The following is an 11,407-nucleotide window of genomic DNA, read 5'->3' on the forward strand; positions in this document are numbered from 1 at the left end:
TCCCACATGACCTGTGCGCCATTGGGTGCCGAGGGGAGCGTGCGTGGGTCGGCCATTGTGCGCCCGAAATTCCCAGAACCAGCTGTCTGCATCGATGCACCACATTATGGACCACATGCCTGTGGCCGAGCACCACTTATGGACCCCATGGGTTGGGGCATGGCCCCTCTGCTGGAACCGGCCATGAGGGCCCGAAATCTTGCTGGCGGACCTTGGCCACAGGGCACCGATGCCCCACAGGTGAACCACACTAGTCGGCCCTGTGGGCCATAAATAAAATAAATAAAAAGGACACATTGGGTGCAAGTTTTAATACAAATAGGCCGCCAGTAAGCAAAGCAAAAGAATGACAACATCTGGAAGACCAAATAATAATAACCAGCAGAGGGAGCCGAAGAGCAAGAGACCACCTGCAGGGTTAGGGGTTGTTGAATTTATTTTTGTTGAACACTCTTGAACAATGGTGACTGCACCGATTGGTGCTTGGGTGCTTGTATTGGTGCGTTTTTGGGTGCGTTCATGGTGCGTCGATGCAGAGCAGACTGTCTCCCCCCCAGAAAGAACAATCACAGGTCCTGGGTTAGTTTTGTAAATAAAAATAGCGTCATTGTAAATAATGCTTCCCACCGTCAGTGTATAGTTTGAAGACCATTCCGCAATTCGGTTAACTGTGGGCGTATGTCTGTTAGGCAGGGTGCAATGGAGCAGCGGGACACATTTATTTATGTTTTAAAACTGTCGCACTCAGGGTCAGGTTAAAAGTAGAGGGAACTACACCTATGTGTCACACTAAATAAAAGTTGTAGGCCCGGGACGTGCCTAAGAGGAGGAGGGTGCAGTGTTGCGGATATGAGGCCTGTATTTTTTTGATTGTGTTGTATTGTGGTAAATTGGTGATGATTATTGTTTATTCTGCGCCCCCCTGCCTCCGGAGCTGTGTAAAGGTGAAAGGGCATCCCATAATTAGTCCACAAGCATACACATCAGCCAAATAATAGAATACTCCTGTTTGATAGTTATCTCTTATTCTGTGTTTTAGGGTAAGGCTGTGTCTCCCATTAATTGAAGTACTCCATTGCACCAGTGAAAGAGAATAGATCCCCTTTCATTCCCATCCCCAAAATCTATCCCCTTTCGTCATTGCCAAGCCTCGATTACCAATTACCTCCCCTCCAAAACCACCATTGAACATGTGCTCTCGTCGGAGAAGAAAGGCGTGCCCGCCCGTCGTCATCAAGGGCGGAGCCAGAGGGTCGCGCGACCAACCAGGGCCGAAGTGAGCACCCCGATGGGCGTGTCCAAAAGGCCGGCGGCTAAATCGCCGGAGGCGCTATAAAAGGCGCGCACGCAAGTGAGTAGTGAGTCGGTTGCAAGAGAGAGAGTCGTGAGGAGTCAGTCAGTGGAGTCGGTGGTGGTGGTCAGTTGGTTGCGTTGGTTGCGGTGAGGAGTCGGTGGTGGTGGTCAGTTGGTTGCGTTGGTTGCGGTGAGGAGTCGGTGGTAAAGAGTGAACGAACGCACAAGAAAGAGTTGAGGGTTTGGACCAGACGCGTCAGACGAGGCCTGGCAAAGCACGCGACGTCCACAGCAGCCACAACAGCAGCGTGGGGCCTGAACGGCGGCTGCTAAACGCGCCGGTTGTGCTGCAGGACCCCCCTTGGACCTTCCTCTCCCTCCAGCCATCCACCTCCTGCCATTCCATCCTTCTTGTGTACGTGAGTTTGTTTTGTTTGTTCTGTCCCTGGGTATTTAATTAAGTCTGTAGGTAAGCTAATATTTGCACTGTGTCACCTGCGTCTTATGTGTTGTAAATAAACCTTGATTGCTCCTTTTTGCTTGTGTAAATAATAAATGCCATTACTCGTCTGTACGTCTTCTCGTTTTATTCCTTTTCCTCTTTGCATTTCGTCGTTTTAGTCTTTTCCCAGATTGGGCAGCTGCGGTGCGATACGGCCAAAGTTCTGGGTGAATCGGGTGAGTCGGGGATCCTGTAACGGTCGTGGTTGGACCATCCGCTCGGCCCATCATACCATCTAAACCGCGATCAGTAACAATATATATATATATACAGAGCGTATCAAAAAAAGGTAATCTGAATTCAAGGGGTTAATATGCAAAGGTTATTTATTTTGACAATTTACATGTGGTTTACTATTTAAGAGGAGATCCTCAGCTTTCCATTGATACCTTCCATGCATCATTGCTGTCACACATGACCGAGTACATGTTCATTGAAAATGACTCGTTCAAATCGCATTTTTACAAGTTTGGCTAATCGATGCAAGTCAGGATAATTGGTGCAAAATGAACGTCAGATGTGAACTTTTCTCAGGAATGATTGGCCTTTATGCACCCACACCTTCAACATGTCCACCTCCCCTTTCAACCCAAAGCTCACAGCGGTGGAGCATGCCCTAAACTGCTCGTCTCACCATAGCCAGGTCATTGCGCAAAGCATCCACTTCATGTCGAATACGGCCCTGCAATTTGTCAAGATCACGGGGAGGAGTTACGAACACCTTGTTCTTTAAATGTCCCCAAAGGAAATAATCACATGGTGTGAGGTCAGGTGATCTCGGCAGACATTCCACTGCATGGTTGAGGGCAATGACTCAGTCTCCAAAGAGTTCCCTCAGTCGATCTTGGACAGCAATAAGACGATGTGCTGGGGCACCTTCTTGGGCCCACAAGAGATATCTGAAGACACCACGAACCTGTCGCTCAAAGTTCTCCTCCAGCTGGTTGTAAAACTTCATCATTGATTAATCTGCAGATACCTGTTACGATTGACATTCCTTTGAAAGAAAAATGGTCCGATCACCTGACAACTTCCACAAAGTCCCAACCAAACAGTTCACTTTTGTCGATTCATGTTGGTGTCAAAATTAAATTCCGGGGGTTGTCCTGTTGGTGCATATTCAAGAACATTATGGGTGTTGACCTTGCCATCCATGGCGAAAGCAGCTTCGTCGCCGATAACGAGATACTGCAGGAAATTGACATCTGCTTCACAACGTGCTATCAACCATCTGGCAAGCACCAGCCTCCTGGTAAAATCCCCTGGCGTAAGTTGATGCCGGATGTGAATCCGATATCTTGTGATTCGTTTGAATGTTGCCAATGGCAATCCCCTTCCATTTCGTCTTGCGCTGGTATCCCTAGGATGCTCCAAAACTTGCTGCCATACTGCTGCAATGTTCATTTCCGATCGCCCAGTGCGCTTCCTACCAGAATTCTCCTTGTTGCGGTTTAGGTGGAGGTACAGTCTTGTGCTTCGGTTGAATGTTGCCGAAGGCAATCCCGTCCCGTTTTGTCTTGCGCTGGTATCCCGAGGATGCTCCAAAACCTGCTGCCTTACTGCTGCAATGTTCATTTCCGATAGCCCAGTGCGCCTCCTACCGGAATTCTCCTTGTTGCGGTTGAGGCTAGTGCCATGCTCTTGGTATTTTCTAACATTCGCCCAGATGGTTTTGGCTGCTGGAGGCTCCTGTTCTGGGAAACGTTACCTGAACGTATCACGAGTTCGATGCAAACTTCCAGTTTGGTGAAAGGTTGTAACCATGAAGGTCCGCTGTTCAGTCGTAAGTTGAACCATCTTTTCAATGACTCAGACTGTCTCTAAACCCATACACTGTAGGCCCATCTTAAATACCAATCTTAAGCAAAGGATGACGCAACCGACGATGACCAGACCAGCTTAACAATTTTACATAATCAACTTGGCAGTCGACAAGTAATGCATCCATTTAAAACTGTCTTGCACCGATTAGCCAAACTTGTAAAAATGCGATTTGAACTTGTCATTTTCAATGAACATGTACTTGGTCATGTGTGACAGCAATGATGCATGAAAGGCATCAATGGAAAGCTGAGGATCTCCTCATAATTGGTAAACCACATGTAAATTGTCAAACTAAATAACCTTTGCATATTAAACCCTTGAATTCGGATTACCTTTTTTTGATACGCACTGTATATACAGACTTGGCATTTAATATGGAATATTTTTTTTGTGGGGGTGAACTTACTTTTCAAGTTGACTTCGAACCAAAAGTTCATTGGAATTATGTGGAAATTATTCTAGATTTTGTTAATGTGACCTTTAAAAGAAAAAAAACCACATTTGACATTTCAAAGCAAATAAATTGATCCTTGAAAGTGATGCAAACTGATATTGAACTCGATTCACGGACAGTACTGTGTTAAACTTCTGTACGTTTTCCAGAAGTATTTTTTTATTTTGCACATTAGCCCAAATTTTTTTTAACAAAAACAAAAGTTAAATTACAACTGGGATTACGGACAGTAAAATTACATTTCAGTCCATCGTGTAACCCCCACGAGCATTCAGGAGAGCACGTACACGTTGAGGCATGCTGTTCACGAGATTTGCCAAGGTTTGGACAGGAATCGCTTTCCATGCAGTGACAATAGCCTGCTGCAATTCACGCACAGAGGTCGGCTGCTGGTCCAAGTGGTCGATTTGACGCGTTAATTCTGCCCACAAGTTCTCTATCGGATTCATATCTGGGGACATGGCAGGCCACTCCATATGCTCTACACCACGGTCAGCAAGAAAGTGTTGGATCATGCGAGCACAATGAGGCCGTGCATTGTCATCTTGGAAGACAAAGTTTCCTCGAAAGGCTACACGAGCAAATGGAAGCAATGTTTCTTCCAGAATGGCCCTGTACTTGAACTGGTTCAGGTTTCCATTCAGAACAACCAGGTCAGTTTTGCCCCCTGCATGAAAAGCAGCCTAAACAGTCACCCCACCACCTCCAGCTTGGACTCTTGGCACTATACAATCTTCGTTGTAGGCTTCATGCACTTGTCTGTGCACTCGGACATGGCCATCTTGATGATAGACCAGAAATCAAGACTCGTCCCTGAAGATCACGTGATTCCAGTGTCCTGGCTGCCATTGACGGTGCTCTCTGGCCCACTGCAATCGGCGCTGGCGGTATTGTCTTGTCAGGCGTGGCTTTCTCAGGGGACGCCTGGCACGATAGCCTGCTTGAACCAGTCGTTGGTTGACTAGCCTTCTGGATACAGGCACATTTGTCAGTTGCTGCCACTCAGCCCTAAGCCGATTAGCTGACTTGGTATGGCCATTGTGGACTAACCGGTGCAGCTGGCGATCATCCCTCCTTGTGGTTCTGGAGGGGCGTCCTGGCCCCGATATTGGAGGAGGGACACCCCTCTGAGCATTTCGTTTTGGGATCTTTGACACCTGACCTTGAGTGATGCCATACTGCCGAGCAATAGCACACTGTTTCATGCCGGAATTTCGTAAAGCCACCACTCCATGACAAACAGCATTGTCGAATTGACGCACCATCTCCAGAGGAAGCGGCAATAACTTTTGTAGATGTGCAGCAGTTGTTTTCCACTAATACAGAACGCAACAACCCTTATATACCCGATTGTGAAGCCAATCGTCAAATGTACCTGTCCGTACATTTTGTCACGCCACCTGTGATATAATCCTGTTATTGACTTCTTGCTGCGACAGACAATCAGTGGCATGGTTCTTTTAACAAAGAAATCACCGAAGCATAAAAGGAACTCACCAGATTGATATTCTGAGTTCAGAAAGGAAACCCAAGTCAAGAAAAGAAAAATATTCCATATTAAATGCCAAGTCTGTATATTGTTGCGGTTTTGAGTTTGGACAATAAAGGTTAATTTTCCCCCTCATAGTTTAGTCACACTACAACACGTAGCCTCGCGATAGTTCAGTTATTTCATAGTAAATGTAAGCATAGTCCTTTTCCTGTGTTAGTTTTGCGTTGAGTAGAATAATGAGAGTTAGGTTCCCTCCAATGCCTTATGCCACCTCGATACTGTGGTTTTTGGCGCAAATTAACATGAGGCAGGCCTGACAAGTCGAGGCAAGACCGAAGGAAGGCGGAGGAGAAGCCGACGGTAAGAGCGAGCCGCCAATCAGGGCTCGAAGGGAGTGGCTTAGCACTGCGTCAAAAGGCGTGGTTAGAACATTCGAGCGAGCTAAGGGGGTTGGCAATATAACCCGTTGCGCGAAGCCCCCGACCTCAGTTATGAGAAGGGAGAGGCACTTGAGAGTGAACAAGTTATGAGAAGGGAGAGGGGCTTGTTGAACGAGTTCTGAGGGAGGTGTGCTGAAGCAAAGAAAGAGTCAAAGAGAGAGAGAGAGAGAAGATGCGCATGAACCAAGTTATAATTCGCTCTTGCAAATTAAACGGTCGGTTGAGCTTGAGGCAGAACCTCTATTGGGTTACGCGAGTGAGAGCACGCCGTTAATTAATCGTGCTGTGAGAAGCCGCCAAGCCTGGCGAGAGACGCGTACATTTTCCCACCTGCCTGCTTTGCCCTTTGTTCGAGAGACGCGCTGCAAGGATCCCTCCCGCCGCCTGCTTGCCTTCATCGAGGGACGTGCTGTGACCGGGGAGAGCCACGCCGGGCGAAGCCGTTCCTGGACGACCAAGTCGGCGTGGTCAGCGCGTGAACATCATCCTTCCTTCATTTCCCCTGTGAGTGTGATGGGGCCTGTGTCTGGGGATAAGTTAAGACTGTATTCGGCTGCTCTGTGTCTCTGCTTTCTACCGATCCTTGTACATAATAGTGTAAATAATTATTAAACCTGTGCTCTTCCTTTTACTCGACCGTCTCGTCCCTTCCATCTTTTGACTAAGCATGGTACGAATAAAACCGCTCGAATCGGGTTCTAATACCAGAGATCTGCACGGACCACATGGTACATCATCTGCTCGGACGTACCCAAATTACACGTGGTTCGTGCGAGGCTTGATCCCCGCTTCCGTGGCGGCGTATGTATTTAGGTACGTGCGAGAATTGTCCCGAAACCCTACCTTGCGTCTGCCCCGGAGTGGCGATTCAAATCTCGTGGTTGCGACGACCCAAGAAGAACAAGGGACTTAATCTCCCCTTGGTAAGGGCAGGAGGGTCGTGCGAAAACAGTAACATTTGGTGTCCGGGAGTGGGATTGGACCTGGAGTGCACTTCACGCACTCCAAATTACGAGCGACCGAAATTTAGTTGTTAAAATCTAAAATTGTATTCGTACCATGGCTAGCCAAGGCGGTCGAATGCCGGTGGGGGTAGAAATAGAGGAAAAATTAATGACCCAAGACCAGGAGAGACAGGTGGTAGTGGAAGCTGAAAAGGGTGCAGCAACTGGTAATGGAAATGGCGGCGCCTCGCATGGGCGGGCGAGGGCCGGGCCCGCTGCGCAAGTGGGGGTTATGGACATGCAATTATTCATGATGCAATTCATGGCGATGCTGAAAGAAGAGGGGGACAAAACAAGAAGGGCAATGAAAGAATGGGGTAAAGACATGAACGAAATGTATGATCAAATGAATATGGATATTTAAAAAACGGGGGAGGACATTGGGCGCACGTTGAGCGAGAAGGTAGCAGTGGTACGCGACGAGGTGAAGTAGGGTGAGGAACGCGTGGAGAGTGAGCTTGGGCAGAGCACAGCTAAATTGACGGGGGATATGGAAATCGCGACGCGGGGTGTAGAAGAGCCGACGATCGGCGAATTGGAAAATAAAATTGCGGGGGCTCCGGCGATCGAGGTAGAAAAAGAAATGATTGAAATTCGGGCCGAAGAGACGGTAGAATCGGAAAACAAATCACGGGAGAAGGTAATGGAATGCACCCAAAGTTTGTATTTGCACCGTCATGCCCGGCTTGCTAACCAAATGGAAAGTTTTCAGGTGCTGGCGGAAAAGGAGGTCCCCGAGGTGAGTGAGAAAAATGGCGCAAATGTGTTTGGCGCGAAAGGGTTTTTGGCGCGCTTGGGACAGAGATGAAACCCGGGCGGTCGCGGAAGGTCCATTGTGCGGTGTACGAGGGCGACTGGTGCATGGTACGAGAGAGAGTGTGCGCTGAGGTGTGAGAGAGAAAAGTGTGCGCCAGGGTGTGCGATGATTGGGTGTGTAACAGGAGAGTGCACACCCGTGGGTGTAGACAGGTCCATGCCAGGCAGAAATGGCGCCGTTTTCCAGTCAAGGTTTTCTCAGTGGATTTATATACTTTTGATCATACTCTGTCGAATAAGCTTGTGGGCCACCCTGAAATTTGCCTCAAATCCAAGATGGCGGCCAAAAATCCAAAATGGCCACCAGAATAGCTAAAATAGTATTTCTGAGAGTTGCTTTTACCCATAGATGATTTTTTTTCAACTGATTGTGGCCTATTATGATAAAGAAAGATAACTCAGTCATAACTCAGCCATAAAAATTAACAATCGGTACTTTATTAACAAAATGGCCGCCGGGCAACTTCCGTATTACGGAAACTGCTATAACTTCAGTTCCGAGTGTGATATGATTATAATTTTGGTGTCCAGTCATATGTTTTTGGGGTCAAGGAATCCATATTTGTACTTTTTATTTCAGTGAAATCATTGGTTCATAAAGAAATCTAAGATGGCTGCCAATACTGGCCACCGATGTGGCAGATTCAGTCATGTCTTGTGCTCCATAATATATATTACAATACATTTTGATTCAATTTCTTGGTTTCCAAAGTCTGGTTATCCATTTAGTTGGTTTATCATGACACTAGCTCAATAGATCATCCCCTAAATCATGGATGAACAATAAATCCAAGATGGCTGCCGCTGAACGGCTCCTAGTCAGTTTTGCTTCGTCTACCAAACTACACAGGTTTATAAAATGTATCTGAATTCCCATTCAATATGATCCCCGGCTTTGGTTATGCTTTGGGAAAAATATGTTGTTCAAAAGGCACATAATCCTCAGTTACTAAGATCAAGATCAAGATCACTCTCTTCACTCTGAAAGTCTGAATAAAGTCCACAGGTATCCGAAGAAAGTTGTTCCATGGTGCTCTCCGAATTTTCCCCATCTCCTTGGTACTCTTCATCAACTTCAGATTCTTCTGCTCTTTCTTCTGCCCCACCGATACCTATAAAAAATGTGAATGGATATAGTCGGGATTCAAAACAGTAAATCATATAAAAATAACAAAATTACGATTGCATTTTGGACTTATCTACCTTGCTTTTCTCTTTCTCTACAGTGAACTTCACTGTCTTGTACATGTTTTCTGCTTGTATTCCTGTGTCTCTTCTTCCTTGAAGGCTGGCTTCTCTCTTCTACTGCATCTTCTAAATCTGCATCATACTCCGCGAGACCTGTAAGTGGAAGGTTACACATATTTAATGTGGATGAATGCACTGCCAGTGGGAATACATTGGAGGAACTTTATGACAGGAACGAAAAGCAATGATCAAAGTAATGATATATTTTTAGTATACTTACTTTGAATTTGTCTTTTCTTGCTCTTTTTCTTGGAGAGGCTTGGAGGGAGTTGCGGGCAGGTAAACCATATTGGCCTGATACCATCATCTGTATTTTCCCATCCTCTGTCAGTGATAGAAGGATACTCAATGTTTTGCTTGAGACACTGGTACCACACCCATGCCTGAAGGTCACTCCTCTTGAGGTGTTCATTGGTGCTACTCTCGTCTGGAAGGATGCTGGAACTAGATTTCACCTTTTGAGTGTTGTACGTTCGGATCCTTGTTTCAACAAAGCTTTCTTGTTCACTTCCAGAATACATGCAGGTTCTGAAGAAGCATTTAGCACTGGTAGCATCTTGAAAAGATTGATTTGATCTGCCCAGCTGAGAGAGTAGATGGGATTTCTCTTGTTTCAACATCTTCTTCAATGGCTTGATTTTGCCGATGCGAAATGGGAATGATGTCGTGTCACATCCAGTAATGCTATGATATGCTGGGAGAGTTTGACACACTTCATCTCCAAAATGAGTCGTTAGTTTCTTGACACTGACGTACCGATGGTCAATCTTCATGAACCAGTCTTGTGGTGGTTTGCAGACAGAATAGGCATAGCTCAAGAGGATCAGTACATCTGTATCTGAAGCCTTAATCACAACCGGACCTTCGCACTTGCTTGCATGAAGAACAAGCCTGGTGTCAGCCTCATGATGGTTGCAGGATTCAAGTCGTTCAAACTTAGTTTGCGTGATCAACCATGTATTCTGTTCCTCTGTCACGGTGAGTGGAATTCTGAGTTTCGATCTGACTGAATCACTTTTGAAGTAAGTGACCATAAATTTAATCAGCTCAGTCTTGTTTTCAGCATTATGCAGAAATGCGTCCCAATCTTTGCCTCTGGGCATACTCTGCTCGGGGCTTGTGATGTGGGTTCTTCTACCAGAGATCCCTCGGCGTCGTTGGGTTAACTCCTTTGTAGTGGACGTACAGTAGGAATCAAATATGATCCCAAGCTGTTTTGGGTTTGACTGGCTTGGTGGCATGCAGAATTTCAATAGGGCATCAGTGTATTCTCCCCAAGTCTGTTGAGCCGGGATTGACTTTACAGCTGCCATTCCGTCAATCAGCCAGTTGCTTCTATTTGGCGGTTCCTCTGTAGTTGATGAAGATTCCTCAATAAGGTAGTTCCTCAGCGCTGCTTTAGAACCTTGTCGAATGTCTCGTTCTGGTGTGGCAAGGGCAAGTGGAATAGTTGTCAGGGGGTGTGAATGTGCCTCTTCAGGGGTAGTTGCCTTTCCTACCAACACACCAAATGCTTGTCGATCCTCCTTGAGAACGTTCACTGCCTTTGGATTTTTCTTGACCTTCTCCATGCCCGTTTTGATCTTGAGATTCACAATCCTGTCAAAAATGTTCATTCTGCCTTCTCCAGTAGCCTTGAGTCTAAGGTTAACAAAGTCTTGGAATTGTTTCTCTCCTGCTTCGGTTGATGACAACAATCCACTGACAATACCTTGGTTAATTTCCACTCCAGTTTTCATGTGACGCGCAGAACCAATCAGAAAAGGGTCAAAGTACTTATCCAATTGGATGACTAGGTTGCGAACCATGTTGTCATGCTGCCTCCGTGCCCCTATTGTTGTTTCCTTGTGAGTTGAAGAGGTCAGGATATGCAACCTTTCCTTCAATCTTCCTCTGAGCTTTGCCATTAAGTGACTCGTTTTTATGAACGCATCTGTTGTCTGCTTGCTGGTACTGTAACCGCCTTGCATTGGACCACCCCGGACTTTAACCTCTCTGTTGATTGTGGTCTCAGTGATCAAGTCCCCATGGATCGTAGAAAAGGGCTCGCCAGTCATCGACCCTCCGAATCCATTTTGCAACAGATCATCCCAGGCATCTTTGTGATTCACCTTCAGATTTTGGAGATTGACGTGTTGGAATGTCAGGTACCTAGCATAGTTGATGTGCCCGAAAGCAAAGCACTTTGGAAGAAGCGTTCTCTCTGCTGCCAGGTGTGTTTCAATGCTCTTCTCCCTTACAGCTGCTATGAGGCACAACATTGCTGATACGTCCTTAAGCCTTAATTCGGAGAGCACCATGGAACAACTTTCTTCGGATACCTGTGGACTTTAT

The 11,407-nt window shown here is 46.4% G+C and overlaps 1 protein-coding gene across 1 annotated transcript; it reads right to left on the minus strand.

Annotated features, from left to right (window-relative positions):
• Positions 1-8,241: 8,241 nt before the first annotated feature.
• Positions 8,242-9,862, minus strand: LOC137425033 (uncharacterized). Its single transcript, XM_068113067.2, has 3 exons — positions 9,294-9,862; positions 9,029-9,166; positions 8,242-8,937 (listed from the first exon to the last, which is right to left on the minus strand). The coding sequence occupies exons 1-3, from the start codon at positions 9,844-9,846 to the stop codon at positions 8,768-8,770; spliced, it is 861 nt and encodes a 286-aa protein (XP_067969168.2). The 5' UTR covers positions 9,847-9,862; the 3' UTR covers positions 8,242-8,767.
• Between the last annotated feature and the right edge of the window lie 1,545 nt (positions 9,863-11,407).

This window comes from Myxine glutinosa, chromosome 3, assembly GCF_964187855.1.
Source record: "Myxine glutinosa chromosome 3, kmMyxGlut1.1, whole genome shotgun sequence".
NCBI classification, from domain to species: domain Eukaryota; kingdom Metazoa; phylum Chordata; class Myxini; order Myxiniformes; family Myxinidae; genus Myxine; species Myxine glutinosa.